This window comes from Anser cygnoides, chromosome 1 (genome assembly GCF_040182565.1).
Source record: "Anser cygnoides isolate HZ-2024a breed goose chromosome 1, Taihu_goose_T2T_genome, whole genome shotgun sequence".
Classification (NCBI taxonomy): Eukaryota; Metazoa; Chordata; class Aves; order Anseriformes; family Anatidae; genus Anser; species Anser cygnoides.
This window is the reverse complement of record NC_089873.1, coordinates 55,452,358-55,480,192: the sequence shown is the minus strand read 5'-3', so window position 1 is coordinate 55,480,192 and position 27,835 is coordinate 55,452,358. Positions and strand designations below refer to the sequence as shown.

The 27,835-nt window shown below is 57.6% G+C and overlaps 1 protein-coding gene and 1 long non-coding RNA gene across 2 annotated transcripts; both read right to left on the bottom strand.

Annotated features, from left to right (window-relative positions):
- Positions 1 to 170: 170 nt before the first annotated feature.
- PDGFB (platelet derived growth factor subunit B) lies at positions 171 to 13,732 on the bottom strand. The gene is made up of 7 exons (XM_048069820.2): positions 13,356 to 13,732; positions 7,937 to 8,033; positions 5,523 to 5,606; positions 4,839 to 5,044; positions 2,973 to 3,114; positions 2,421 to 2,590; positions 171 to 1,195 (listed from the first exon to the last, which is right to left on the bottom strand). Exons 1-6 carry the CDS (start codon positions 13,443 to 13,445, stop codon positions 2,454 to 2,456), a joined length of 756 nt encoding a protein of 251 aa, XP_047925777.1. The 5' UTR covers positions 13,446 to 13,732; the 3' UTR covers positions 171 to 1,195; positions 2,421 to 2,453.
- Positions 13,733 to 13,920: 188 nt separating this feature from the next.
- Positions 13,921 to 20,173, bottom strand: LOC125183466 (uncharacterized). Its single transcript, XR_007165509.2, has 2 exons — positions 18,897 to 20,173; positions 13,921 to 18,781 (listed from the first exon to the last, which is right to left on the bottom strand). It is a non-coding gene; the product is annotated as an uncharacterized lncRNA (long non-coding RNA).
- Between the last annotated feature and the right edge of the window lie 7,662 nt (positions 20,174 to 27,835).

Sequence of the window (27,835 nt, the reverse complement as noted above, 5' to 3'; positions counted from 1 at the left end):
AAGGGCAACGAGACGGGGAGAGATCAGACGGGGAGTCTGCCCGTCCCGTCCCAGGCCTCGCGGGCACTGAGTAACTCTGCAGACACAGGGCCCTCTTCTTCCAGCCCGACGGAGCTGACGCACGCGTGCCCCCTCCGAGCTCCCTGCCGCTGGGGAATGAAATCCGTTTAAGAACATATATATATATATATTTATATATGCATGTATAAATACACACACACACACGCAAACACATGTATAGATATACACACATATACACGCGCACACATACGGAGCGAATTTTAAAAAATAGATCTGAGTCCGAGCCTGGAAAGTTGAGTTCTCCACCAGCATGTGCAAAGATGGCTCCCCTCGTGAGGGGCCGGGGGCGTGGAGACGAATCTGCCGCCGTCTGCTCCTTCCCCACGATCCAAACACCTTCCAGTCAGCACCAGGAGCAGGAGGGGAAAGGGAGGGGGGGAATGCATTTGGCTTCTTGGTTTTGTTCTCGTGGTGGTGGTTGCTTTTTCTTTCTTTTTTTTTTTTTTTTTCCTGTTCCCCGAGATGTTGTGTGTTTTAGTGGTTTTGGTTTTTCTTTTTTTTTAAAATAAAATATACGCACGCACGTTAAAAATATATATCTGTCCAGGTAGGGCAATAAAAGTCCTTAGTGCATTTTCCATCGTCGGCCGCCGCTCGCAGTCTGAGATATGCCTGTTTGCAAAACGTAGGTCCAGTGCAAGTGTGGATCTCAGCCGGGCCCCCCAGCCTTACCAGAAACACAAGGAGAAGGAGGAATATGCCCCTTCCTCCCTCTGTCTGTTTGTTTTTCTCCTCCCCTCGGAAGAAATTGGACCCACTTTCCTTTTCACATTTTCCATCCCGTCCTCTGGAGCAGGGAAGGCATTGTCCTGTCCTCGTCGCGTGTTGTGGCTGTCGGGGATCACGGTTTCATTTGTACTTTGTTCTTTTCTCATATATATATATATTTATATATATATGCTGTGTTTGTCTTTTTTTTCTTTTTATTTTTTTTCTAAAAATTTATATCGTTAATAAATGAAAGGAGGGAGAGGCTTTGGTGGGAGAAGGTCCACTGATGGAAAGGGAAGCACCATTTGCCGCCTGAATCAGTCGTTGAGGCAGACGGACAAAGAGGAAAAGTTATCACTCCAAGGACCCCATGGGGGCAATACAGCAAATATATTAAATAAACCTGGAAGTGAAACAAAAATAGGCACGGCATTAGAGTATGTAACCCTCTGCCCCTGCAGCTCCCATCCTCTCCCTCGTTCTCCTCTGGAAATGTTTGCGTTGAAGTGCCAAATTAGAAGCACGGGAGGGCTTTTGACCTTCTCTATTTTTTTCTCCCAGACAGCTTGAGCCAGAGCTGAAATTTGCATGGGTTTGCATCACTCGTACCCTGGGAACCGTGGGCTGGCCAGGAGGATCCTGGGATGATCAGAGCCCCTGTGGAGCTCAGCGTGGGAATGACAATCCCAAGACACCGGCTGGTGCCCCTCCTCCCCCGATCCTGCAAGGCCACGGGGCAGAAGGCCATCGTCTCCCTGGCCTGAGGCGAGGGACGGGAATGCAAAGTGAGTGGCCCAGGCTCATCCAAGGAGCTGTGGCAGGACTGGAGCTGCAGAGCCACAGGCCAGGGCTTTCAGCGTTGGGCTGTGCTGCCTCCTTCCAAACTCAGCCCCCAGTGCTGTGCCCAGGCTGCTCTTTCTTTCTTTTCTGCACCTTTCCCTCTCTCACGAGGAACCAGTGCTTATTTTCCTTTTGCTTGTACCAGTAAAATTCTTCTGCTGATGAGGGAACTACTCCTGTTTACACAAGTCAGGGAGAGAAGAATCAGACCCTGGCCTGACAAAGTCCAGATCTATTGCCCGAGATTCCAGTTCTCCTCTCCCCTGGTATGACCTTTCTTATGTGCACGGGCTTCCTGCTAGCAGCGGGATGAACCAAAAGCATTGCCGCTTTTCAGTCTTTCTGCCAACCCAACTAATGAAAGAAAAGGAAAAGGGATCCCCAGAGCAACATTAATTCTCTGCTTTCAACGGAGAATCAATAGAGAAAGGAGAACAGGAGCTGCTCCACAGAAGAGAAGAATAACATGGATCCCGAGGGGATTTAGGTGCAGAGAGAAGTCAGGCTTGCTGTCTGCCTGTAAGGGAGGCAAAGGGGAGGCTGAAGCCCCAGAGCAAGGCAGGGCTGCAGCATGACCCTGCTGCCTCTGCAGAGAGCCATAAAGCCATAAATAGGGTGCACGTGTTGGGCCCCAGCCGTGTCCTCCCCCCTCCTGCAACCCTGCTTTTCTCACGCCCGGGTCCTGCGGCAGCCCCGCACCGAGCGAGCGGCTGCAGCTGTGGGAAGTGCCCGAGGTGCCCTGTCCCGGGAGAACATCGCTCCCGGCTGGAAGAGCAGCTTGCTGTTACCTGCTTTGTGCTCTCTCTCCCCTGCCAGCACTTCTATGCTACGAGGATTTCTTTCAGCACTTTCTTATCGTTGACATGCTTGTACTTCTTATGTTTTCTCTTCTGTGCTGGCGGCCGGCGTACCCGCTTCCTCTGCGAGACAGCGGCTGTGGTGAACGACGGTGACAAGCCTGCCAAAACAGAGGGGAGCGTGTACAGCAAGGGGACACCGGGTCACGTCGAGATATCTTCCCCCACACACTATCAACAAAGAGCTCTGCAGTCTTCTGTTTTTCTCTCTCTCGCCCTCTGCTCTCCTCAGTCTCTGCCCTCTGCCTTTTCCCACGATGTCCTTCTCCTCACCCCTCACCTTCCCCTCCTTCCTTTCCCTCGGTGTCAGCCCTTGGCCGGCAGGCAGACATCCCGGGAAATGTCCTCAGGCTGGTACGAACCAGCAGAGGCCCATGGGATCCCCCGGAGCTCAGCAGATTTAAGCCGGCGGAGGGCTCGTTCCCCTCTCCCCAGCCTCTCTTCTCACGCCTGTCTCCACGCTACGAATGCCCAAATCCTTACGTTTCTGCTCACGTGGCGCTGGCCGGCTGCTCCTGGGGGGCGGGCGGGACACCGCTTCACACCGGCACTGCACGTGATCCTCCAAAGGCACGACGACTTTTTTGAATTTTGGCTTCTTCTGGACAAATTCGATCTTGTTCACCTATTTGGAAGAGAGGTGCAGCCAAGAGATGAACACAGCTGTAGCTCCGACTCTGTGAAAATAATCAGCGTCCGTGCGCTTCGGTGCTGGCTCTCTTCCTAAAGGGTCAGGAGGCAGTTTATGGAGCACGGTTCAAGGCCAGGGGTGGTGCGTACGGGAGCTAATTTTGCACACACGATCAGAGAAGCCCTAAACCAGGCAAGCTGGGATGTGACGGGCTGTTTCCCCCGTCCCTAACTTGTTACTGCTGGTGGTGGGGAGAGGGATGAGTGGCTGGCCACATGCAGAAGCACGGGACGTGCAGAGCATGCCGGCCTCTTCCTGACAGCCAGGACGGTGGGGACCTGAATTAATCGCCAGAATTAATTGCCGCAGGGTCTCGCAGGAAGGGCAAAAGGAGAAGAGCTCGGGCTTGACGTAAGCAAACACTGCTTCAGCAGGCCTGTCTGAATTTGTCTCCTGCTCTTTAATAACTCGCAGGGCTGAAGCCCTCAGCTCCGTGTTTCAGGGGGAAGGCGGTGCTCTGGAAATTCCCTCGGACTCTCCACCAGTGCTGACTCAGAGGGAAGGCTCACAGCTCCGCATCCCACCGCAGGGCACGGCACGCGCTGCCTAAGGGGTCCTCCCACTCCAGCAGCGGCCGGGCCTGACCCCATTCGCCTTATCTAACGAGACCACGGTCCCTGAAGTGCTCTGCGAGCTATAAATACTTGCTCTGCTGCGCCTCTGGGACTGAATTCCTCCAAACCCACTGCCCCAGCAGCATCCCTCAGCAGCACCGCGGCAGCCAGGCTGTTTATCTTTCCTTGAAAGCCCACTCCACACGCTTCAGACCACACGCTGCTCGCTAGACAAACACTTCCAGCCAAACAATAGAGAGACCTCTGTCCTCAAAGAAACCATTTCCAGGTCACTTTTTCTGGCTGGCTTTTGACCTCTCGCTTGCTTTTTCCACAAAAACAACTCCTGCTCCCCCCACGTTTTTCCCTCATTCAGCCTGGCTTTTCTGAGAAAGGAATTTCCTGATGAAAAGGGCTGCGTGAATACAATCTCTCCCGGCCAACCTCTGCCGCCTGCCTGGGGGAGTCTCTCTTACGGCTCGGGCAGAGGATTAGCGCGGGATGAGTATTATTTTTAAACAAGCTGTCTGGGAGGAAGCTGTGAGAAGATCACTATTAGCGGAGGGGCAGGCAGGATCAGAGCAGGAGGTTAGCCATCAGGTGCCTGCTCGCTGCTGGACCGGGTCGGGAGGGAACCGTGGGGCTGGGGAAAGAGGAGAAGCTGCTTCAACGCCTGTCTTGGGCAGAAGCCGCAGCAGCAGCTGGGGGATGGAGCGCTGACACCACAGGCCCTCTGTATTTTGCATCAAAAACAGCTCCTGCGGTGAAAGAGTCCTGGTTCTCCTGCTCTAACACAGACGAGGCTGCCTCGAGCTGCAGAAATAGCAAGGGCGGTGGCGTGGAGCTGCAGCTGGGGACGGTGCCCTGCAGCACCGCTGCGGTGACAGTCCCCAGCTGCTGGACAGCACCAGCCCTCCCGCGGACGTCGCCGCGCCGCAGGCTGCAGCGCTGCGTGGGTAATGCGGGAGACGTGACCCCAAGGAGGGCGTCAGGGAACAGGCAGCTGGGCGAGCCTTGCACCTGAGACCCGCCGGGGTTTGGGGTTTTTTTTTGGGGGGGGGGAGGTCTGTGGGAGGAGGGAGAAGCGGGAGGCATTCCTCTCACCTGGACGTGCCGGACGCGGATCTGCGTGGGGCGACACTGCACGTTGCGGTTGTTGCAGCAGCCGGAGCAGCGCTGCACCTCCACGCAGGGCGGCCACACCACGAAGTTGGCGTTGGTGCTGTCCACCATGGTGCGGGAGATTTCGAAGACCACCGCCCGCGTCTTGCACTCCGCGAGGACAGCTGGCTCTGCCGCTGCCAGAGCATCTGCGGGGGGCCCGGAGAAGGAGGGAGGATGAAACGGGCTGTGCAGCTGTCACCGACCTGCTGCAGCCACCTCCAGCGGGAAAAGCGGAGAGCCTGCACGGCTCTACCACACACACACACACTCCTTTCCCCTTCGCCCACCCACCCAGATCCCTCCCCGGACACAAGGGAGTGGAGGGCCCCCAGCAATACGACGCTCCTCACCACGGCAGGAGATGACAGCTCTTTCGAGCAAATCAGCACCGCGGGGTGAGTCAAAGCAGAGCAACCTGCAGAGCTCCGGACTCCCTCTCCCGCCCTGCTGGGGTGTAACACCCAGCTCCCACGTGAGCCCCGGACCCTTTTTCCCGTCTGTCCACACCCCCACGTGCACAGCCATCTCTACCCCGACACAGGCGCTCCGCACACGTACCTGCAGCCCCCCGCTGCTGCCCAGGCAGCGTCCCAGCAGCCCCAAGGTGCAGCACCCCACACTCACCCAGGCTTCGTCTCTCTCGAGCCAGGGACGCGGCGTTTGGACCGGGATGAGTTGCATTCAGGTCCAGGCTGGAGCTATCCTCCTCTGCAAAGGGAAAGACACGACCCGATAGCAGCGGGTAGGGGCAGGAGGAGAAGGCAGATGCTTGTGCTCTGCTCAGCGGGCGAGGTGCAGGGATGAGGGATGAGCCCATGCCCCCAGATATCACACGAGGTAGAAATCCACCAGCAAGGTCACAGCTGTGCTGGGGCACAGAGATTTGGGGTTTGCTCCTTGCTCGCTACACGGTTCAAAGGAATAAGCCTGTCGTGAACGAGGGGTCTCTCTCCCAGCCCACACCCCCTCTGTGTTAAGAGTCCGTTTTACAGCAGCAGAACTAAAAGTGAAGCTAAAATGGCCGTTTTTCCCCTCTGCTGCACCGCGGGAGCTGGAGGTAGCTCCGCGAGCGATGGGAGAGGAAGACAGATAGCACCGAGCCCGGCTCTGAGCAGGTCCCTCCCGCCCCACGGCTTTTTCCCATAGGAAGTGCTGAATTGAGAAATGCCCATAGTCCCCACGGAGCACTCGGCCGCGCAGCCCCTCCTGAGCTGCGGACAATGGCCGCGCTCGGAGATAGCTCCCACCCAGCCACAGCTCCTTCCTTCTCCGGCCGGCTTTAGCAGCTGAAGGAAGCTGAATGGACGTCAGCAGCAAGGGAGCAATTTTCTTAAAGGGAATTTGGGGCCAGTGGAAGATCTCTGCTTATCAGACGTGTGGTGGAGCAGACTTCCCACACCTATCATCTCCCATCCCTCTTCCTCAGTCCTGTCCTAGCGCCGTTGTTCTGCCAGCACACAGCTTCCACGCAGGGCAAGCAAATGGCGATGACGGGTCTCCGTCTGAGGCCAGAGGGGATCCACGGGGAGCAACAGGGACGGCTTCACAGCACCGCTCCGTGCCCCTCCTACCAGGGACCTGAAGTGAAACCGGTGACTCAAAGCTCTCCAGCCTGCTGCCGTGCCCCTGGGCTTTCCAAGCCAACAGGGGAGCCCTGCCTTATTCCCCGGCCTTGAGGGCAGCTGGTAGCTGCGATAGAGATGTATCTGTTCCTTGGGCACCGGGAGATGACAGGCTGCACGCATCTTCCCCACCCCTCCATCCTGCGCCGCCTGGCACGCCGTCAGGCGAGGGTGGGGGCTGCCTTTTGCGCAAAGGTTAAAGCGACGGGAGGAGAGGGAGGGGAAAAAAATAGCAACAACTGTTGACTCGAAACAAATCTCCTATTGAAAACCGGGTCCCTCCCTCTCCAGGTTGTCCTTCTACACCCTGGGTCGGCACTGAAGAGGCTTGGGGCGGGGGGGGGGACCGGCCTGGGACAATCCGGCAGGGCTAATTTTGGAAATTGCCCCATTGTGCGGCTGGTGGACGAGGAGGAGGGAGCGGGCGAGGGCAGGGAGCGGCCGTGGTGGTGCTGGGGAGCCTCGTCGCCTCTTTCTAAGGCAAACAATAGCAGAACGCAGCTGGTGCCCTCCCCCTCGCGTTCCCCCCTGCCCCTCCAGGGCCGTTTTGAAAGGCAGCGGGAATGCTTTTGAGACTGCGCCAGTGGTTGGACTGGCATAGGAAACAAAAGCAGGAAATTCTGTTCCCCCGTAGATAGTGTCTCGGCAAGGATTACAAAGCTCCAAACAGACAAAACACGAGAGAGAAGGCGAGCTGGGGGGGCCGGGGGACGACGGGCGGGAGCAGGGTTAGAATAGAAAGGAATTTGCTCTGAAGAGACCGTTTATAAATAAATTCCTGGGCCAGCCCAGCCGCCGTGGCGCGTGCTCCAATTCCCACACGTGCCGACCCCTCCGCGCTTCGCCGCTCCGGCCGCCCTCCGCGCCAAGTGACCCCGCGGCACTGCAGCCCCCGGGGCTCTTATCTCGGGGCAGGAGGCGAGGCAACGCGACCCGCGGCCGGCCTGACTTCGCCCCTGGGCACGTGGCCCCTCCTGCAAGCTAAACCGGAGAACCTGCTCGGCCCTCTTCTCCTCCGTCAGCCTATTTCCACCTCTCGATTCTCTGCCTCCTGTGCTGAGCCTCAGCCAGCTCGAGCCCTGCTGCCTGTGCACCTCGCGGGGTGAAAGGCGCTGATCCCTGCTCTGTGCACTCACCTTGCCCATCTCTTATCGTTTCTGTGTGTCCCTTGTAGAGCAGGCAGTTAGGAGGAGGTTCAAAATGCATCTACTTGCCTAACTCCCATAGGTTTCAGGGGGACTAGGGGTGTTAATGCGCAGGTCGTGGCCCCTGAGTGGTTCCTGTATTGACAGTGGGTTCCGCTGGTAGTGTGACTGCTGGAAAACGGATTGCCCTTTTTTCCCACCTCCCCGAAGAGTTAAGAAGGAAAAAAAAAAAAAAAAAAAAAGAGGAGTGTTTGGCGAAGAGGAGATTTACCTACGGAGTCTATCCGCAGGGCACGCTGGAGGTCGCTGATGGAGCGCACTGAGCTGTCACCCAAAATCTCATAAATGTCTTCGGGTATGGGGTCCCCCTGCCAGACGACAAGAAAAAAAAGGAGAAAAAGAAGCATTAGAGGGTTGGTCTGCAAACGGCGCATCACAGAGAGGGGGCGTGGGGAACCGAAGGTGCACGGGGGAGGCACGGCAGAACCGGCAAAACGCGGAGGAGGACGTGCCCTCACGAAAGCAGGAGCCCAAAACCCGAGCAGCAGCGAGAGAGCCCCTCTCGCCGCCTCTCACGAAGCAGTTGGTAGACCAAAAAAAGCAAGTAAATGCCTGAGCTACGCGGCGAAGCCCTGAATGTGATGCGAGCAGCCAGCAAGGCTTCCTTCTCCGGTGCTGTATGACTTCTCCAGGTGGCCTCTCATTCCTGCTGCCTGCAGTACAGGCGTTTTAACAGACTTCCCTTACGCTATCAGATAAAACCTTCCCAATATTTCCCTCTGTTATGAAACTCCCTCGCGGGCTTTGTGAGATTATCGTGTGCATGTGCGTGTGCGTGCGCGTGTTTTCAAACCACAGCGGCCCAATAATATCCAGCATTTGCATACTCTTAAAAAAAAAAAGCTGGGGGGTGGAGAGGAAGATTGACCTTCGCAGCTGAGCTCGCTGCTCCGGTATGAGCCCGCGGCGAAACCGCAAACGCCGCCGGGAGGACATGAAAGGGTGCTGGGGGTGGTGGGCTGTGGGGCTGGCTTGGATGACAAAAAAACACGTGGGAGCTTGGGGGACACTGGGCGCCGGTGCCAAAAACCTGAAGTAACAAGGTTTATACGCGTCGGGTGGCGGGCCAAAGCCGGGGTTTGCGCAGGCAGGTGCAACGCCATCGATCTCTTGGGAATCTTACGCTGGCACCTGCCTCGAATTGGTCCCGGTGGCAGCACTTAGCGCGACTACAAAGGAGTCGTGTGGGAAAGCAAGCACTGATTAAACCGTACTTCCGAAAGGCTAGAAAAAGAGACGGGGGAAAGCACTGGCCGGAGTGTTTGCTTAGCTCCTAGCTCCCTTCATTCAGGGCTACTCATGCGGAAAAGCTGCTCTTTCAGCCGGGTGCGGGATGCCGCCGGAGGCGCAGCCCCAGGCCGTGCCCTGTAACTGAGAGGAGAGCTTGGCTCGCCGGGATTTTCATGTGGGTTTTTTTACGGGCACTTGGTGGCACGTGTGTGGTCCCTCCGGCTTACAGCTATTCCTTCCCCGCCAGGGTTCAGCGCGGAGCATTTCCTTTCTGCTCCGAGCCGAGGAAAACCAGCAGGCGGGTGGCTAAGCGTTGGCTTTTAGGCACTGGGGGCTTTCACTGGAACCAGCGGCAGCGATGAACGCACAGCTCAGGGCTGATGATTCAGGGCTCGCTGAGGAGCTGCGAAATGAGGCCGCCTTCTGACAACCCCTGTGGCGTGAGGAAGGAGTGGGACCACACGGCAATTCCCAGCACTCGCGGCCAGGCGCTGGGCGGTGAAATGCAGGCGTTTTGCCGTTTGCACCTGTCAGCCCAGCGCATCTGCGTGCAAACGCTGCTGTGCATGGATGCCCCTGCTCCTTCCTGATACTTAATACGTGTAGGAAATGGAACTTTTATTTTAAACTCCGGCACCCGCCGGGGGAGAGCGTGGGCAGGTGTTACGAGACTCGGTGGCTCTGGAGACGAGCCGGGAGCTGTCACCTTGCTAAGGGAGCAGGGGGGGGAAGCAGAGAGGAATCGGGGATCGCAAAGGCAGGCCCCGGGGAGCTGGATTGCTGGGCACCGCCTGCAGGAACGAGCTCCGCTCCCTGCTCACGGCAGCGTTTTGGGTGCCAATTTCTCTCCTGTGGCAGATACTATCAGCACGGCTACGGCGTATCCGCAGCCCACGCGGCTCATAATCCTATCCTCCTCCCCGGGGTTTGTGCGGCAGCTCTGCCACTGACATCTGCAAGCTCCTTCCTTCCCCCTGCACTGCAGAACTGCGCGCAAGAGGCAGCTAGGCAGACATGAGCTGCGGCTTGTCCCTGCTCCCTTTGGCCTCTGGAAGAGCACCCTCAGGCCTGGGAGGCTCGGGGCATTGCACTCACCCGGCCCCGAGGCACTCGGTGGGGAAGCGGAGGTCCACCAGGCTCCTCCACCGGGTGCCATGGGGTCAGAAGGTGGGAGAGCAGCGCAGGAGGTGGGACCCCCGGCAGCACAGCCCAAGCCGCTGGTGCTTTTCCTGCTTAGCAACTCTTCTGGGGTTATTTGTCTAACGCAGGTTAACAATCTCCTTTTTTAACTGCGCGGCAGATCAAAGAAGACTTTTGTCTCAATGGACTCCTGGCTGGCTGTCAAGTGCCCCAAGGCCTGGCCTCGTATTCCTGCGAGGCCGCTGAATTCCTAGAAGAAAGCGAGTTTGTTTTTCCCTCCCTCCCTCTGCCCCCAGTGCCTGGCTCTCCCCCGAACTGCACCCGCAGGGACGTCCCCTCCCTTCTCCTGGTGCCACGGCACGTCTCGCAGCAGGCAGCGTAGCCCCGGGCAGGCTGAGGGTGCGAGGCCGGGGCCTCACGGGGTGGCAGCTTTGCCTCCCTCCTCCCAGACGTCAGCAGCTTGGGCTGCTGCAAACCCATGCACGCGCGGCGGTGCCCTGCCATGAGCCCGTGCCGTCCTACGTCACTGTCCCCATGCACGTGTAATCTCCCAAAATCAGCCTCGCCCCTAGCCCCACCACCTCTGGAGCTTTCTGCCGATGTATGATTTCGAGCACTGGGGAAGCTGAAAGCTCCGATTCGTGGGCTAGAGTTGCAGGGTCCTGCCCGATGGCGCAGCATCTCCCCTGCTAGCAGAGGTGATGTGGAGAAAGCAGCCAAGGATGCTCCCAAGGTGAGGGCTCCCCCAGCCCTCTTGTTTTTTGGGTGGTGTGCCTACAGACCTACGTGGGACTGCACCAGGAGGGCAGGGAGGTAGCGCTGCTGGCCTAGGGCAGGGCAGCACGCAGCTATCTGCTCCTCTGCCCAGGAGAGAGAGGACTTTTCCTGAGCATCTCCACACTGACCGCAGCAGGGGATTTTGGCAGCAGGGTCTTGAGTGATCAGCCAGGCAAAAAAAAAATAAAAAAATCATATAAATAGCATTTTTTAATGCTGAAGCTGATGGGGAGACTCTGCAGCGCTCCCCAGCAGAAGGCTTGGCAGGCAGCACCGACCACTGAACACAGCACAGGGTCTTCTGTCAGAGGACCACGCATGCAGGGACAGCCCTCCTCAGAAGAACCCCTTCCACGTGGGATGACAGCTGACCATTTGCTTCCTTAAAAGCGTTAAACCTAAGGTTTGATCTAGCCCACGTTCCTAAAACACAGCCAGATTTTCCCCTCCCCTCCTTTCCCCTTTACAAGGCAGCGGCCCGCTGTGTGCCGGCAGCACCGCAGGAACCGTTGTCCTTCCCTCCCGCTGCCACGCATCAGCTGATGGCGAGAGGCACACGCACGACTTGCCTCCTCGCTCGCTTCCCAACACCCAAAGGCATCATCCCTCCGGTTACCAGCCGCCCTGGCTCCCCCGGCCTGTCCTTGCCACTACCCGATGCTTGCAGGAGCCCCGCAGGCTCCCACCGGGAAGGGGCACAGCGGGGCCAGGGCCGTAAGCGAGCGCCCGGCCGCACCCCATTCCTTGGGAATTCCAGAAAGCCCTGCCAACAGGGCTTCACCCAGGCAGAGCCACGCCTGGCTCAGCCCATCTCTGTAAATGTTGCAAGGCAACTATTGCAGCCCGCGGGGCGAATGCAAATCGCTCCGCATCCTCGCTTCCCAACTGGCAAATACCTTCCCGCTGAGGCGCGCGCTCCCTCCCGCTGGACGGGCTCCAGGGCCCTCCAGCTCCAGGTGGGTGTGATGGAAGAGGGAGAGGGACTCGGGAGACTCCATCTCAGATCGCTGCGGATCGGGGCGAGCTGGTGCTCCTGCCGAGCCTTCTCCGGGACCTTCACGCCCTGAGGAGGGGTGCAGACCCCCTTTGGAGGATGCCTGCCGTTCAGCAGCGTGGTTAGGGTCACGCTGTACGCCCGGTGCAGAGGTGACGTGCCACCCTTGGAGTGGATGAGGGGACTGGCTGCAGGCAGCTGCATCGGCTCAAGCGGGAACCTTCCCGGTTCTCCAGTGGAATGATGAATATCGCTATTCCTCCCAAGAAACCTAATGGCCAGAGCCAGAATCCCTAAACTCTAACCCTACCGGACTGTCCTGTGGCTGTGCGGCGTTTTAGCGTGGTTACAGCACACAGCAGCAGCGCCCTGGGATCAGACACATTTTCACCCAGCGCCAACCATAGCTGCTGTTTGATGCTGCACGGGAGAAGCCACCCACAGAGGAAATGCCATCCTCTGCCCAAAACAAACACAACCACTGGGCAGCCCGCAGCTCTAACTGCTTCCCGTTGCGGCTTGGGCAAGGGCAGCGCGGGCCCGTGAGGAGGCGATGCCACGCTTCGCACCCGTCGCCTTCCCCGCCGCCCGTGAGCGGGGCTGCCTGAAAATGGGGAAGGAAGAGGCAGACGTGATGCAAAGGGAGGAAAGTTTTGGTGGAAGGAGATTTCCTGCCTCTGACAGCAGCCCAGCCGCAGAGCCGACGCACGGCTCGGTCTCCTCGGGTAGGGCTGCGGTGGGAACCGGCCGCCGCGGCGAGCTGCAAGGGGGGCTTTGCGCCCCCGTTAATTCAGCCTGCGATCGGACGGCGAATCCTGGCTGCAGGATTTTGGGGGCCTGCGGCTTTTTTTCCCTGTCCGCGGTTCTGGGAGGGGAGAGGCAGGCGAACCGGCTGCGGGAGGGAAGGTGGCTGCGCCCTCCAGGTGGGCGACTGGCGTCTGCCCTTCGTGCGAGCCCACCGCTTGGTGCCCGCCTGCGTCCCCGGGGGCGCGTGGCAGGGACAGCGGGGTGCGATGGCGTGCGGGACCCATCCCTGAGACAGAATCTCCCCGAACCCTTTTTTTTTTTCCGCCCCCTCGGCTACACCCTGCTTGGCATCCCCTCAAGCGGGGGGGGCGTGCGCACCCCCTCACGGCACCCCCTTCCCCACACCTCACCCCCGGGCAGCGCCACCCCCTTCCCTCACAGCCGGGCACCGGCTGCAGCCCGGGCTCCGCGCCGACAAATCTGGGGAGCGGAGCCGGCTCCCCGCCTCCCCCCGGCCCCGAGCGGGCACCCCCCGCTCCCTGTGGGGGTCGGGGCAGCCCCTCCGCGCCCCGCTGACGGGAGGCGGCGGGCGGGCGGCCGCGCCTGAGGGCCGGGGGCTGCCCGCCATTAGGCGGCACCGCCTCGCCCCGCCCGGCCCCGGCCCCGGCCCGCCGGGCCGCCGCTCGCCCCCTCCGCCCGCCCCGAGCCCCCTCAGCACCTGCGGGGGGCTCAGCCCACTCACCTCCAGGCGGGCCAGGGGCAGGGAGAGGACGAACGCCAAGAGCACGCCGAAATTCATCCCGGCTTCAGGCCCCGCCGGCTGCGGGCACATGGACGGAGAGCCCCGGCAGGCAGGGAAGCGCTGGAAGCTGACAGCCCCCCGCGGCGGCCCGGCCTCAGGCTCCGCGCGTCCCCATCGCCCCTCGGCGCTGCGGGAGCTCTGCGAAGAGGGGCGAGGGGGCTGAGGAGGGTCTCGGTGGCTCCTCGGCCGCTTTGCTATCTCATAAGGCGGCTGGGGACAAGCCGCGGCCCCTCCGGGTGGCGGGCATCCGAGGGTCCGCGTCCCCCCGTGCCGCCGGCGGTGCCTCGGTGGCTGCTCCTCTACCAGGTGGTCCGCATGCTACTGCTCCTCTCGGTCCTCCTCCTTGTGCAAATGCATGCGTGTTTAAGGAGAAAAGCTTTTGCGGACGGGTAGCGACGCCTCAGTGTTCTTAGGGGGAAAAAAAAAATTGCACGGAGTAATAACAATAATAATAATAAACTTTCCCAAAGTTTGGTGCCAAATCCAAAAATCAGATCTTCCTCGATGTCTCTTTCTTTTTTCTCTTTTTAATTTCTCTTTTTCTTCCTCGCGCCTTCTCGTTTTCTTCGAGAAAAGTTGTAAACTGGGTTTCTTCCCCTTAGGTTAAGCGCTGGCTTTGGTGCCTTCTGTTCCGCGATGCTGGCAGCAGGCTTGGCAGCGAGGCTTTGCTTTGGTTTTGGAGACAGGTGAGAGCAAATGCCTGGGTTTGGGTTGTTTTTGTTTTTGTTTTTGTTTTTCTTTTTTTTGCTCCAGACTGCGCCTGTGTGCGTGCGTGCGCTGAGCCTTGACAAGCCTCAGAGCTCAGCCGCCTCCCGCACCCTGCTGCAGCAAGAGAGGAGAAAACCGACAAGGTGAAATGCAATGGGAGGAGAGCGAGCCGGTGGATCTTTATTTTAGTCTGCGAGCTGAAAGAGAGACTAAACTGGCACTCGGGGCTGCTGCTTTTATAAAGGAGAGATGGGTGGAGCATAACTTGCCATCCTCCTCTTGGCCGGGTATCAAGGCGAAAAATCTAGCGAGGGAGCAGCAGCTCCTCGCTGACAAAATAAAAGTGTGTTAATTTGAATGATTAATTAATTAAAAATGGCTAACGCTATAATATTCCTTATAGAGTGGCTTGAATATCGCGTGAGGAACGGGGACAGAAATTCCTTCCTCCTCAACCAGAGATAAGAGAGGAGTTCCCAGCTCCAGAGTTTGCTATTTTTCTTGCCCTGGGTTCTCGCTGTTGCAGTCAGGAGCCCGTATTCCTCAGCTCGCCTCACGTCCTTCCCTTGCAACACTTGCTCCGGGGAGAGATACGGCTTTAATAGCTTGCATCTCTTTGTGTGCAGAAAGAGGAGGAAAAAAAAAAAAAAAAAGAAAAAAAAAACGGAGAAATTTAAACGTTGCTACAAGGCAATCTGGTGTTGCACGTGGCACCGGGAGGTGTTTTTCTGTGTGATTATCTCCGCAATGTAATAAACAGCTGAAGGGAAATTAAGCAAGCAGATATTTGCTCGGGGAGGGGGGGGAGGGGAAGGCTGCTAACAGGTGAGTTCAAGAAAGAGTCATATCCTATTGCAAAAACACACGTACGCACGCCCTCTCATGTACGTATGGGCGATCTCCCAGTGTGGAGTTGCACACTTGCAAAGCACGCTGCGGGCACTGCCGGGAGGGCTTTCCTGCACCGTCTTTGTGCAGCCTGGTCTCCACCGACACATTCCTGCACTGTCATGCACCGCAGGCACTCAGCAGGCGATCGCTCTGAATCCCAAGCATCTTCCCCTGCTTCCTCCGTGCTACGCGCAGGCTTCTGCTCGAGCCGCTCGCGTGCTCAGCTACGTGCAGATTTTGTCTCATTCACACATCCCTGGGCGTCCATGTGTTTCTCCTTCACTCTCCCCCTCTCCCTTCCTTTCTCACATGCGTACACCCACCGGCACGGCAGTGGCCTCATCTCGCAGCATCACACATGCTCTCTGAGACTCCCTGGGTGCCTGCGAGCCTCATGCAGCCAGCCTTCTCTGAAACACACGGTCTCGCACCCACACTTACGTGTGCACCATGCAAGGTGTCCAGGGATGAGGAACAGCTACGAGATTTCCCCAGCTCTGAAGCCGGGGCCATCTGAGGTGGGTGAATGGGGAGATAAGGAGTGTCCTGGGAGTCCCTCAAACCGAGCTTGAGGTGGCTCAGTCCCGATTTTGAAGCTCAAGTGGGAGGAAGTGGAAATGCAGTGCATACCTCTGCTCCTTTTTCCATCGCCAGAGACCTTAGCAAGGACTTCACCTTAGATGCTCCAGCTTTGCTAGCCCAGTCCCACCCCAAATTCCTCAGGTCGCTCTTAGAATTCCCCTCATTCTGCATCTTGGCCTGCCAGCCATCTCTCTGCCCCCACAGCGGGGTGGAGATACTGCCCTAGCATTCACCTGGGGGCTGAAGCTCCTCAGAAATCTGCAGAAGGCCCCAAAAACAGGGCTTTAGAAAGGTCTGGGTCCACCTCACCTCGCTCCAGGTGGCACCAACCGAAGGAATGCCATAGCCATCGGCTCCTCGGCGGGCTGTGGGGGGAATGTTGAGGATTTGGGTTGGCAAAACCAGCTCCTGCCTGACCCCGTTAAAGTCCATAAGGGGCAAAGGGAGGCTGAGCTGCCTCCCCACCACCTCATCCAGGCTGTGCAGGGGGTCCCCCACGCCTCGGTGGCTGCCTCGCCAGGGCAGAACAGCCTGCGTGTGGGAGGGCTGAGCAGGCTCCTCCGCAGGGACATCTAGCACCATCGGAGAGAAGGATGCAGCAGCACGCTAGCAGGGAGGAGTGCTGCTAATTTTCTTGCTTGGTAGGAACAGGAGCTGCTGCAGGGACTGCTTTTGGGGGGCTACGTGCCTTTTTTTTTTTTTTTTTTTTAATATCCGGCTACGTTACATGCGAGCTGGGATAGAAATAGAGTTATTTATTTTCATGTGGATGATGCCGGGCAGTTTTTAGAAGCTCGACATCAGGAACAAAAAGCTAATCCCCGTTGAATCTCCAGACGGCAAGGAAGAGGATGTTTGGAATTTGACTAATCATCTACCTATGACCCCGCCTGGAAATAGAGCAAGACGATATGCGAGCTGCTCAGGCTTCAGCCGCTTTGCCTCGCTCCTTCTGCTTTTAAGATAGGGACAGATTTTTCTCCAGTGAGGTACTGAAGTTCAGACCGTGCCAGCCTCGCTCCACTGAGATCATTGGTGTTGAACCCAACAGGGTCACACACTCTCAAAACCACGGTGCCCTGGGCTGGGTGTTCCTCTTATTCTCTTGCTTTTGTGAAATCCGTTTGTGATCTACCCTGTGAGCCCCTAAATCTAACGGGGATGACTCCATTGTCTCCTCATGTGGCCTGTGGGGTGGGGTGGAGGCCTGCAGGCCCACTGGTGGAGGTCATCGTTGTCACAGATGTCACAGGACAAGGGTTTGAAGCTTGTTGTGGTTCAAGGCTACATGGAATGGCCAGATCATAAAAATGTCCCCTCGGAGCATCACAACTTGACAAAGCCCAGTCGCAACTGTGGTAGCTGGCAAAGGCCCCTCAGGCAAACCACAATGAAAACAGGGATTTTGTAAGGGCCTGCAGCAGGGTTTCTTATTAAAACACTTTCACCGCCACGACAGCTCCCTAACCTGTGAACAGCTCATCCCTCTGGGTTATTTTCTTGTCACAAGGGAGGAGGGCAGCACGTGTCCTAGGATGGCACGCAGCTCCTTGCTCACGTTGGTGGAAAAAATGACCTACTCGCCACCATCCACAGGAGCATGATATGAGGGGCAATATCTTCTTTTTCTTTTCTTTTTTTTTTTTTTTTTCCAGACTTGTGAAAGAGTAGGAAGAAAAACAGGGCTTACAATGGAAAGCAAGACTCAGTCTGAACAGCTGAGTTGTCTCAGCCTCTCCGTGATGAATCCCACTTTGAAAAACAATCAATGGAAAGAAATTAGGAGGTGCTGACAGCCGGCGTGTAGTCAGCCCGCCCACTCGCGGTACCTAGCCTAGGTGTTGCGCCTGCTCCGGGTTCAGGGGAAGGATGAGCAATCCCCACACCTCCTCCTTGGGGCTGCCGCAGCCGTCAATGGAGGGGGGCAGCTGTGACGGGCACCTAGAGTAAGCTTTACGCCTGGTGGCACCAGGAGGTGCATCGGGTTTACACCACGGGGGCTGCTTCCGTCAGGTTTATCCCAGTGGGAGCCATCAGGATGGGGGCAGCTGCTCCATAAGGCCCCGGGGCTGCCATGGGAGCTGCATCGGCTTCCCGACGGCTGAGTTTAGTCAGGGAGGAAGGCAGGAGGAAGGGGGAAGAGGAGCGAAGGAAGGAGACAGAGACAGGCGGGCGGCCTGCTGTTTATATCTGGTGCTGGAGAAAGGCAGGGCCTCGGGGCATCGAGGGCTTGCATAATTCGCCTCCTCGCCCCTGGCGCTGGCAGGGAAAGTGCTTTCCGAGGATGAGTAAAGCCCTCGCAGAGAACCTGACCCCAGGGGAAGGTGTCACCAGGCGAGCAGGCATTTGATGGCACTCGCCAGGCTTCCTCCAGGGCCTCTCCTTCTCCACGGTGGAGGAATTCCCCCTGCCCCTCACCTTGTCCACCATCTCACCCCTTCCCAACAGAAACATGACAGAAGTGAAGGGGGATGAGCACGCAGACACATCCATCGGGCAGAGCATGGACCCTGGCAGGGGGAGAGGGCTCGTGCCGGCTGCGGCTGCTGCCCCGCGCCCTGGGCCGAAGGGGAAGGCAAAGGCACCGCCATCCCTGCGGATGTGCAGGTCGAGCAGGATCCAAAGAGGGAAGGCGAAGCTGGGGGGGGCTGATTTCCCAGTGCTTTCCCGTAGGCATACAGTGGGGAGGAGGGGATGCGGCCTTCCCTGCTCACACCACCAGCTATTTCTCCCCCCTCCCCCAAGTTTAGGGTAGAAGGGAACAATTTCCTTACTCTGGCAACCATCCATTATGTCTATGGATCTGCTCCCCACCCCATTCCCCCTCTCTTTCCTGTTTTGATGAAAGGAAAAAATGTTCTGCTTTCCTTCTTTATTTTTCCAGACTGGTGAATAGAACCTGAAAGGAATTTCTCTCCCTCCCCCCTTCCCCTCTCTCACAGGATAATAAATACAAACGTACGTGTGTGTGAGTGCGCTGCGCATCGCGGGTCAGCTGTCAATTCTGACGAGGCAGAGGCTATTTTCGTCTCCATTTCAGGGAGGTGGGCAGCGTGCCCCCTCCCCACCCACGCCACCCCAAGCCCCGCAGCCCCCGCCACTCACCGTGTCCCCATCCTTTGCCCCTGGGTCCGCGGCGAGCAGCGGCGGCGGTGGCGGCGGCAGCGAGAAGGAAGCTTGCCGAGCTGGAGTAAAAATAGCCCCAGCAGTTACTCAGCTCAGAACGTAACATGACTCATGATGTGAAATGAAGACGAGGGTTCAAAAACCAAAAGCGAGCGGCTCTTCCTCCCCCCTCACCTGCTAGCGGTGCTCGTGGGGCAGAGCAAAACGTGCCCGAGCACTGCTCAACGTGGGTCGGGGATGGAGAGCCCCGCGAGGTCTGGTCCTCCCGCCTGCGATGGTTTGGCCGTGCCGACACCGGCGGCAGGTGGATTTGGTGATGCTGCGCCCTCGGCTCCTTTACCTCCCGTAAACCCCGGGCTCAGGGCACAGCTGAGATCCCACTGACACAATGGGAAGAAACACCTTGTGGTTTCTGCTCTGCAGGGGCACGGACGCAGCCAGACACCCCACCGGTGATGGGGAGAGGAGCGGGTTGGTGCCCGCAGCCCACCCTGCGCCCTGTCCCCGTGCTGGGTGCTCGCCGGGACGTGCGGGAGAGCGGCACCCGCGATATGGGGGTGGGCAGGCCGTCGCTATCTGCTGGCGTGTGTAATAAAGGAGGGAGTTTAAAAATAGACTTTGAGCTGCAGTGCCGGAAAGGCAGCGAGACGTATAGAGCGGGTGTGTATTTATCCTACACGCCCTGCGCCTGACGCCCCGCTGGCACGGGGACTGGTCACCGGCGCTGGATGGGGCAGGTGACGAGGGACATGGGGGGCTCCAGGCTTTGTGCTTCGGGTAGTGGGGCTGTGCCGATGCCCCAGCATCGCCCCGGTTGGAGCAGCGGGACACGCGCCCCTGCCCGGCCCAGTGTGCAGCTCCGCCGCCCCCGTATGCCCAGACAAAGTGGCATCTCTCAGGACAAAGCCTTTCAATAGATCCCCTGCCCTCTGCCCTCTCCCGAACAATGAGAAATCAAGGAATATTGTCCGAGCTGAATAAAAAGATCTAAATTTAGAGTGTCTGATGTGTTCTTGGTTTCCTGCCATGACTCCCCTCCTCCTTCCCGGCCTCTCTCTCCAGTGCTCGCTAGCCCTGTGTGCAGAAAGGTTTCTGGTGGGGTGAGATCACCAGCAGGACCCTGTCTCTCCAGCGATGAGACAGAGGGGAATTCCAAGTTTGACTCTACCCTCTATTTCTGTAGGGGAAGGAGGGGGGAGCAGGTCTTTTTTAGCCTCAAAGGCTTAGATATGCACGGAGAGGAGGGAGACCTAAGGTCAGCAGAGAGCAAACTTTTTCTCCCACTTCACTGTCCTCCTGTCCTGGCCCTGATGTCCTCGTGCTCTATCCCAGCCTCTCCGCCTGCTCCCACCCTCAGCCCCAAGCTCTCCCCTTGCAGAGAGCTGATCTGGCCCCAGTGTTTGGGTTTGTAGGACCCTCACCATCCTCCTGCATCCCCTGAGTGGGTCTGGCACAGAAGAAAGCAGCTCAGAAAGAGCAAATAGAAGAAGAAAAAAAACCACCCAACCCAAAAGAAAAAAAAAAAAAGAGCCAGGAGGGGAGGGAGCGGGGGGTGTTATCCAGCAATGTACTCCCAGTGTTTAAACAAGGGACTCCCTTGGGTTCATGCCTGATAAGGCTGGGTGTCAAGGGAATCTATTCATCTGTTTTCCTCTTTAAACAAGAAAGGCCTTCCCATCAGCACCGTGAGGAGGGAGCCAACAGCTCTTGATGAACAGACTTGTCTGAAGTGCACACGCGGGAAGCCTTTCTGTCCTGCTCCCAGGGAGGAAAAAAAAAAAAAAACGGGCTGTGAGTACGGACAACCCCGAGCGGTGCCAGGGGAAGGGGAGCGTGGGCCAGCAGCGAGGGAGGGACACCAGCAGCCAGCTGGAGCTCGCCAGCACGTCGGCGTGGTGTCTGGGTGCAGAGGTCCACTCCCATAGCGGGACGGGGGCAGACGGGCTGGGGGATGCCATGGGAAAGTCCTCCAGCCCTCCTGCTGCCTGGTGCAGCATCTCCTGGCTGGGTGATGGAGCAGGCAGGCAGGTGGAGCAGGGCTTTGAAGCCAGCCAGGCTCTCCCACGCTTCGCTCCCTTTCCCTGGCTGCGGAATCTGGCAGAGGGGGAGTCAGGAGCCTTTTTTTTTTTTCTTTTATTATGATTATTTCCCTTTTGCCAAGAATATAGGGGCAGGCTCTTTGAAGTGATGCTCGCGCTTGCCAAGGACATCGCACACCAGGCGCGGGACAGGAGGGGGAAGGAGCAGCACGAGGTGCTCGCGGGGACGGGAACGGCCACCGCAGCCCCAGCCAACACCACGTCAGTGGGCAGAGCATCGCCGCGGGGCTGGACCCGCCGGGGCAGAGGGGAATGGAAAAGTTCAGGTCTCCCGTCCTACGTGCAGCCGCTGCCAGAAAGCATCGGGCTAATGGATGCAGCAGGGCGGGGAGGGAAAAATCAGCATCGAGGCTGCAGGAGATGAGGCCTCCTGCCACGGGCTGGCTTGTGGCCCCACAAGAGAGGACAAGCCAGGAGCTGGGGTGGCCCCAACCCAGGAGGTGCACCCAGGTGGGTGCGAGTCCCAGGGGAGGCTGGCTGGGACAGACAGGGCCTGGTCGTGCACCCAGGGTCCTGACAAGCACTGGGGTGCGTTCTCATACCATACGGAGGTCTGGGCTCAGAGGACGAGTCCTTGGGGACTGTCCTGACTGCTCTTTGTTGGCGATGGGTCAGGCCCAGGTCCCAGCAGGAGATGCGGTGTAGGTCCAAGGGGACAAAACCACCTGGTAGCTTCGATCTGGGGGCCATCCAGGACAACCAGTAAGGAAACTGGGACAGCAGGGAGCAAAGCCATGCAGAGGTACACCTACAGCATTGGTCGGGCCAGCAGCAGGCACCTGAGCTTACCTGGAGCCCCTGGGTCCCTGGGCAGAGGGGTGGGGGTCCCAGGAGAGCCCGGTCGGGGCCACTGAGCCCCGCTGGTGCCCTCGGGGTGCTGACAGCCATTTGCCACCCTCTGGCAGGACATTCCCAGCTCTTCAGGGCGTGGGGCCCGTAAATCTGTCCCTGGTGAGGCTCACCATCTGGGCAGGATGTGGATTACCTAACCCAGCCAGAGGGAAAAGAGGCTCGAAAGCCAAGACACACCTGAGCAACACGTAGCCGGGCTGAGCTATCCTCGCCTGGCCTCTTCCTCCTTTCGCTCGCTCTCCCTTTCTGGAATGACAGCGCAAGACACTGCCTCCATCTCGGCAACCTATGCCAAGAAACTTTTATTTTTAAATTCACAAACAATGACCTAGCAGCTGCTCCAAGCCTTTTTTTTTTTTTCTTTTATTTTTTTTCTTCTTGGTAACAGTGGAAATTATATATATATTTAATTAGCTCATCGGAGCTAAATTTCCCTTCCCACCATTCTTCATTAAAGGCAGATGTAAAATGACCCCCGACTCCAATCTCTATTGAAGGGGGTGTGACCCCTCTCCATCAAACACAAGTTTCCAGAATGCCAGTTTCTCCCATCCTGCCTCTTTGCTTTGTCCAATTGTTGGCGGATGGAGCCAAGAGTTTAAAATGCCATTTCGGCTGCCTCTCCGTTATCTTGGGCAGAGGGAGGGTCGAGGTACCTCAGAGAATGGAAAAATCCAGATAAAGGAGGAGAGCGTGGCACAGATATACCCTCACGCCGCGCAAGCCCTTGGATCCAGCTTTTATCCAAGGATCCTATTTTTTTTGCTACTAAAAACCAGCAGGTTTTTGGAAAACATCAGCTCTCTCAAGTTCTCTCTGGACTTGATGCCCAGCCCAGCCTGAAGATCTTTATCTTTTGTGTCCAAAGGCTGCATCTTCCCCACGTGTTGGCCAAGTGTCCTCCCATGGGACAACCCTCCCGACCCACGTGGGGCTGCCAGCTCTGCCAGGGGACCGTCACTGCCACCGTGGGGTTTTTGAGCACTTTCTGGTCCCCGGGGTCCAGAAGTGATGGAGGATGGATCCCTTTTTTTTTTTTTTCCCCTAACCTGCCAAGACATTTCCATGGGCAGCAGGGGCTGGTTCCTCGTGCCCACTGCCCCAGGGTTTGAGGAGGTGCTCGTGCTCCAAGGTGCAACCAGACTTCCTCTTCCCCCACCGAAACAGCCACCCAGGGACACTCAACACCTGGATTTTGGTCACTTTGCCGTGTCTCAGAGCAATCTGTCTCTTTTTTCCTGCCTCCAAATTTGGGACCTGCTCGACCGCTATCTGGAGCCACAATAGAAGGTCAAGTCGGACGTAAAGGCCGGCTCCTGCCGCTGCTCCGGCAGGACAGCGAATAGGTCAGGCTTATCTCAAGAAAACAGCTCCAGGAACAGCGCAACCCCTCTGGTCAACCTGTCTGGCCTTCTCCTTCTCCTTCCCCCTGCCAGGGGAGCCCCCACGGGCCACGGGAATTTCAGGAACGCCGGCCACACAAAGCCCCCTGCGGTGACAATAGCTCCTTCCTTCCTCCCCGCGTCCCTCCTTCCACCTCTGCAGCTCTCACACGCTCCCAGGGCTGCACCCGACGTCTGCCAGCAAGCCCCGAGCAGGGATCCTCTCCCATCCTCCTGCTCCAGCCGCCCAGGGCAGCCAAACTGGGGTTTCTGGGGAGGAGGGGGGCTCACCGGTGCTGCGGCACGGCTCAGGAGCAGACGGATTTACATCTCTGTCTGTGACCGAGGGTGTGGTTTCAAAATTGGCGCAAGCCGCTCGGAAAAAAGCTTCTGGAGAAAGCGGCAATCCCGCCTGCACCCCTCTGCCTCCAGCTGTGCGTTCACTCTGTCTTGATTTTATTTTTCCTGGTTCGTTCCTACTGCTGGGATAGTTTTCAGCCGGATCAGCTCCAGCTTGCCATGCCACTCCTGCCTGCTTAGGAAGCTGGGGCAGGCATGGCCAGGACGGAGGCACCGTCCCTTCTGCTGGCAGCAGAAGCTCAGACCAGGGGAAAGCGACCCCAAAACAGCCCACCCCACGTCCCCCTGTCCACATGCATCCCCACGAGGGATGCTCCATGCGTCCATCTCCAGGCGGCCACGCAAATGTGTAGGGGAGGGTTGTTGCCACATCATTTCTTGAGTGGGAACGGTTGGCTTGGAGGTTCTCCTCCTGCATGTCCCCGCACATGTGGCTGTGGGATCAGCCGTGTTTCTGACAGGAGGGAGCCTTTTCCGAGCTCCAGGCTGAGTTTGAGGAGCCCTCTTTCCCCCAGCCCAGAGCTGGGTGTGAAAGCCACACAAGCCCTGCGTTTCTGGTGGATTGGGGCTGGGAAGCAGCAGCAGCGCTGCCCTAACCCACCGCCTTCTGCCCCCTCCCCGGCCTATTCCCTGACACAATTCCTATATAGGCCACGTTGCTGTTGCAATCATCTTTTAGGTTAATGAAACCCTGAGCTAGCCCCCTTTTTCCTCCCCCCTCTGCAGGGAAACCGTCCCAGCGGGCAAAGCAACTGCCAGGTATCTGCTGTCTGCTCCGAGGGAGGCACGCTCCCAAGGACACGTGTGGGAACCTGGCTAGGGTGTCCCATGGGGAGGGGGCAGGCCAGAGCTTATTTCCCTGACGCCGCCTTCGAATCGAGTGGCTGCAGCTTAGTTTGTGTTGGGTAAAAGAGTCCTTCCCCCTGCTTTTTATGGCCAAGCTGAAGGAGCAGGCTGCCTCTTCCCTTGTAACAGGCTCCCAGATCCGTAGTGATGCTGGCCTCGTTCTGCACCGGCTTCATCAGGAGCTGGTGGCACCGGGATATTCCCTGGCCCTCTTCCAGCTCTGCTCAGGGAGGCAGCGATGCACTCGCTGAATCGTAGAGACCTGCGATTTTGCCTGGAGATAGCGCTGGGCAGAAATGCCAGGCTTGAACTGGTGCTTCAGCAAAAAATGCAGGCAAGCAGGAAGGGGCCGGGGGGAGGGAGCACAAGTTGTACAGAACAGATCCTTTAGCCCTGTCTGGAACCGGCAAAAAATCACAACAATAGTAATATTCATCATCATCGCAGCACTCAAATATCAACTTCCATCTTGCAGTTTCTGCGTGCGCGCTGACCCATTTACTTTCCCTGGTGAGACAGGGAGGGATTGTTAGCCTATGGCAGGCGTGGGGAAGCAGATATCCCGAGCCCCGCAGAGAGGGCTGGTAGCAGGGTTTGGTTGATAAATCGGTTCCTGTCTTCTAATTTCATGTTCGGAAGACTCTGCAGGATGGACGTGTCCTAAAAAGAAGGAAGAAAGACCTGTTGTGGCCGCAGCAAGCCATGCAGCGCAGCCGGACTCGGCGCATCAAGCAACTCGTCTCTCCGAAAGTATTTGAGATGATTTTTTCCCTCGCAAGGCGTTTATGGTGCATGGGCATGTGGGACAGCGTTTACCGTCACTGTGAGCTCCTGAGGTCGTGCTCCGGGCTTCAGCTGTTGGTGTTGGGCTCTGGCACCTTGCAGTGGGACTGAACGCGGAGCCACCAGGGTGATGCACAGAGCCACTGTGCGCGGCGCCGTGCTGGTGGCTGAAGCCCTTTTCCCAGGCCAGGGGACCCGCTGTGCCTGCAGCTCCGTGTCACCGCCGGCGTGCCCGCCCGGCCTCAATGGCAGGCATTGTCCCAAGGAAAGGGCAGCCGGGCAGCCGGCAGCGAGCGTGCGGGAGCAGCTGGGAAGGGACGCGGGGGCAGAGGTGGCCGCAGGGACGGATGGGGCTCGGGGCTCGGAGGAGGTCTGGGGAGGGTCAGTGCAGATCATGGGGGAGAAATCAACTGGTTTCTGCACCCAGAGCCTCGGTGGGAAATGTCTAGCACCAGAAAGCTGAAGGCTTCCCTGGGCAATCTGCTTTTCCCATAACCGGCCCTGCGTTGCTTTTCTCCCCGTCTTCAGCGCAGCGCTCACGGGGCTCCCTCGTCCCCTCTCTCTGGAAAGCACGGTGGAATTTCAGTAATAAATATTCCTCTGATTTCACCGTCAGATGTCTGGGCCGGTTTCTCTAACGCGGCCCCTACCAGCCCAGGGTGGGCGTCTGCCTCCACCAGCTCCAGCCTGCCAGTAGGGCCATGAAACCGCTCACAAAGGAGAGCAATTGACAGCATTTTTTCCTAATCTATTCATAGTTCTGTAGGGCTTCGGTCTATGCTCTGGAAGCATACGCCGGTGGGTGATCATCTTGCATTCGAACAGCTGCTAATCTCTGCACATTTGCATCCACCCGGGCTTTCAGCCTCTGTTGATCTCAGGGCGTTTGGTTTTGGGGTTTCTGTAACAAGTATTTTTTAATTTTCAAAAGCGTTTCCCTTCTCATTATCGGAGAGATCACCCTGGGACAATCATTCTTGAGGGAGGAAAGAATGGAGATAAATTAGAGATGCGTTTAATTGCAATTCATTTAACGTGCCCAGGATGAGATGGAGGGTGGGCAGGGCAGCAGGGGAGGAAGAAAAGTGAGAGCAGTTTGCCCCCGGGTACCTGCTGAGCCTGCTGACTCATTACACTATGAGCCGTCCTCATTTAGGAAAGATCACAGACCTTGGTTTTGCCCCAGACCCCGTGGAACCTTGCTATGCCCCCGGGTATGTCTGCAGGTCTATGGGAGATTTGGGGAACCTTCTTCCCAAACTATTGCATCCCAACCTTCTCCCTGCTCTTCTTCTGCGAGCCGAGGTCCCAGCGGGGAGGAGGCAGAGCTGCTTTTCCAAGATGCCTGGAAAAAGAGGTCCGACACCCCACGCTGCCAGCGGGAGACCCCAGGAGAGCAGGCTGTGCTGTGCTGCTTGCACTGAGCTCCTAAAGCCTCCAGAGCCCAGCTTCCCTCGGCTGAACCTGCTGGAACCTGCCCTTGCTTTCTGCCAGGCTTCTTTACGTTGGCACAGGCTCGTCTTCAACGAAAAAATAAGGGGACTTTCCCAGACACCCTGCTGCAGTGGTACCAAAATGAGACCTCTCCGAGAACGGACTGTTCCGGGCTACCGGTATCCCTCTGCCTTCCCTGGGCTTGGCGCTGCAAGGAGCTCTGCTGTCTGCTGCTATTTGGGTCAAAGTTCCTCTCTTAGGTTTCATCATCGGACTCCAGTTAGGATTTCTGCTCAGTTTTGTTCTAAATCTGCAGGTCGGCCACGGGCATTTCTAAGTTCTCAGGACCTTCAGAGAGAAGCTGCTGTCTTGCACGCACAACCTCCCACACGAAAAAAAGAGGCTGGAGATATTTGCACTTCCCTTCCTTTGGCTCTACAGAGTTTCTGTCTCCCATCCCCATGCCGGGCAGACCCTTTTATATTAATTTCCTTATTACCACTTCTTCAGAGGTTTGTCTGTGCTACCTAAAAATGCCGTCAGAAAAGGGCTGAGCAGCAAAATTAAATGTTTTCTTCAATAGATTCAGAATCCAGGCTGGCATCCTGAGAGTTGTCTAGAGACATTTGAGGTGTCTGAGAGTATCTGAGACACACGAAGGGTGCTGGCAGGACGGCCACGGGACTTACTGGAGACCAACACCCTTCTGGAGCAGCAGCTGGAGGCCAGGCAGTTTACGCCACCGCACCTGTAAAGGAACTGCACGCCAATATTTGGGCAACCGCACCGAACCACAGTTGAGTGAGTGGCGATCGCATTCCCCACACCAAGCGAAACAACACCAGGATGAATAAAAAATTTGAACAAACGTGGCACTACCGAGCCTTGCAGGCTCCCTGTCTTCCCTGCCAAACCCAGCCCGGTTCCTGCACCAGCGCTGAGTCGAGCTGCTTGTCACTTCTGCGACAAAATCATTTCCTCCCCGCTCGGGCTGGCCATCTGTTCGCTCCTCGCGTTGAAACGATTTTGCTCCGCAGCTCTGTAACCCGATGATCAATAGCTGTGCCGTTTCTGGCAGCTGCAGCGCTGCGTAAAATCGTTCCCAAGCGCTCCTCTTACATGGGTGGGGTGGAAGGAGCCTGGAAATCTCACCGTGGTGTTGGCCATCGGCTTGCTCCTTCTCGGCCTCAATTGCGTGACGCTGCTCGAGGTTGCGGTGAGCTCTGTCACTATCACGGGGCCGGGGCCACCACGCATGGCCTGTGTCTGCTGGGAATGACTCGAGTCCATGGTCCCAGGGGGCTCCCCAAATCGAGGAGGGTGCTGTGGGTGCCTGGGTGAGGGCTGATGTACGTAG

What these genes read in the sequence shown, in the direction of transcription:
- PDGFB (XM_048069820.2), bottom strand. Translation starts at nt 13,445, where the DNA reads ATGTGCCCGCAGCCGGCGGGGCCTGAAGCCGGGATGAATTTCGGCGTG. An exon ending in CCTGCGGATAGACTCCGTAG is followed by an intron (nt 5,607 to 7,936) that starts GTAAATCTCCTC and finishes TTCCCTTTGCAG; the next exon opens with AGGAGGATAGCTCCAGCCTG. An exon ending in AGCGCCACGTGAGCAGAAAC is followed by an intron (nt 2,591 to 2,972) that starts GTAAGGATTTGG and finishes CTGTTTTGGCAG; the next exon opens with GCTTGTCACCGTCGTTCACC.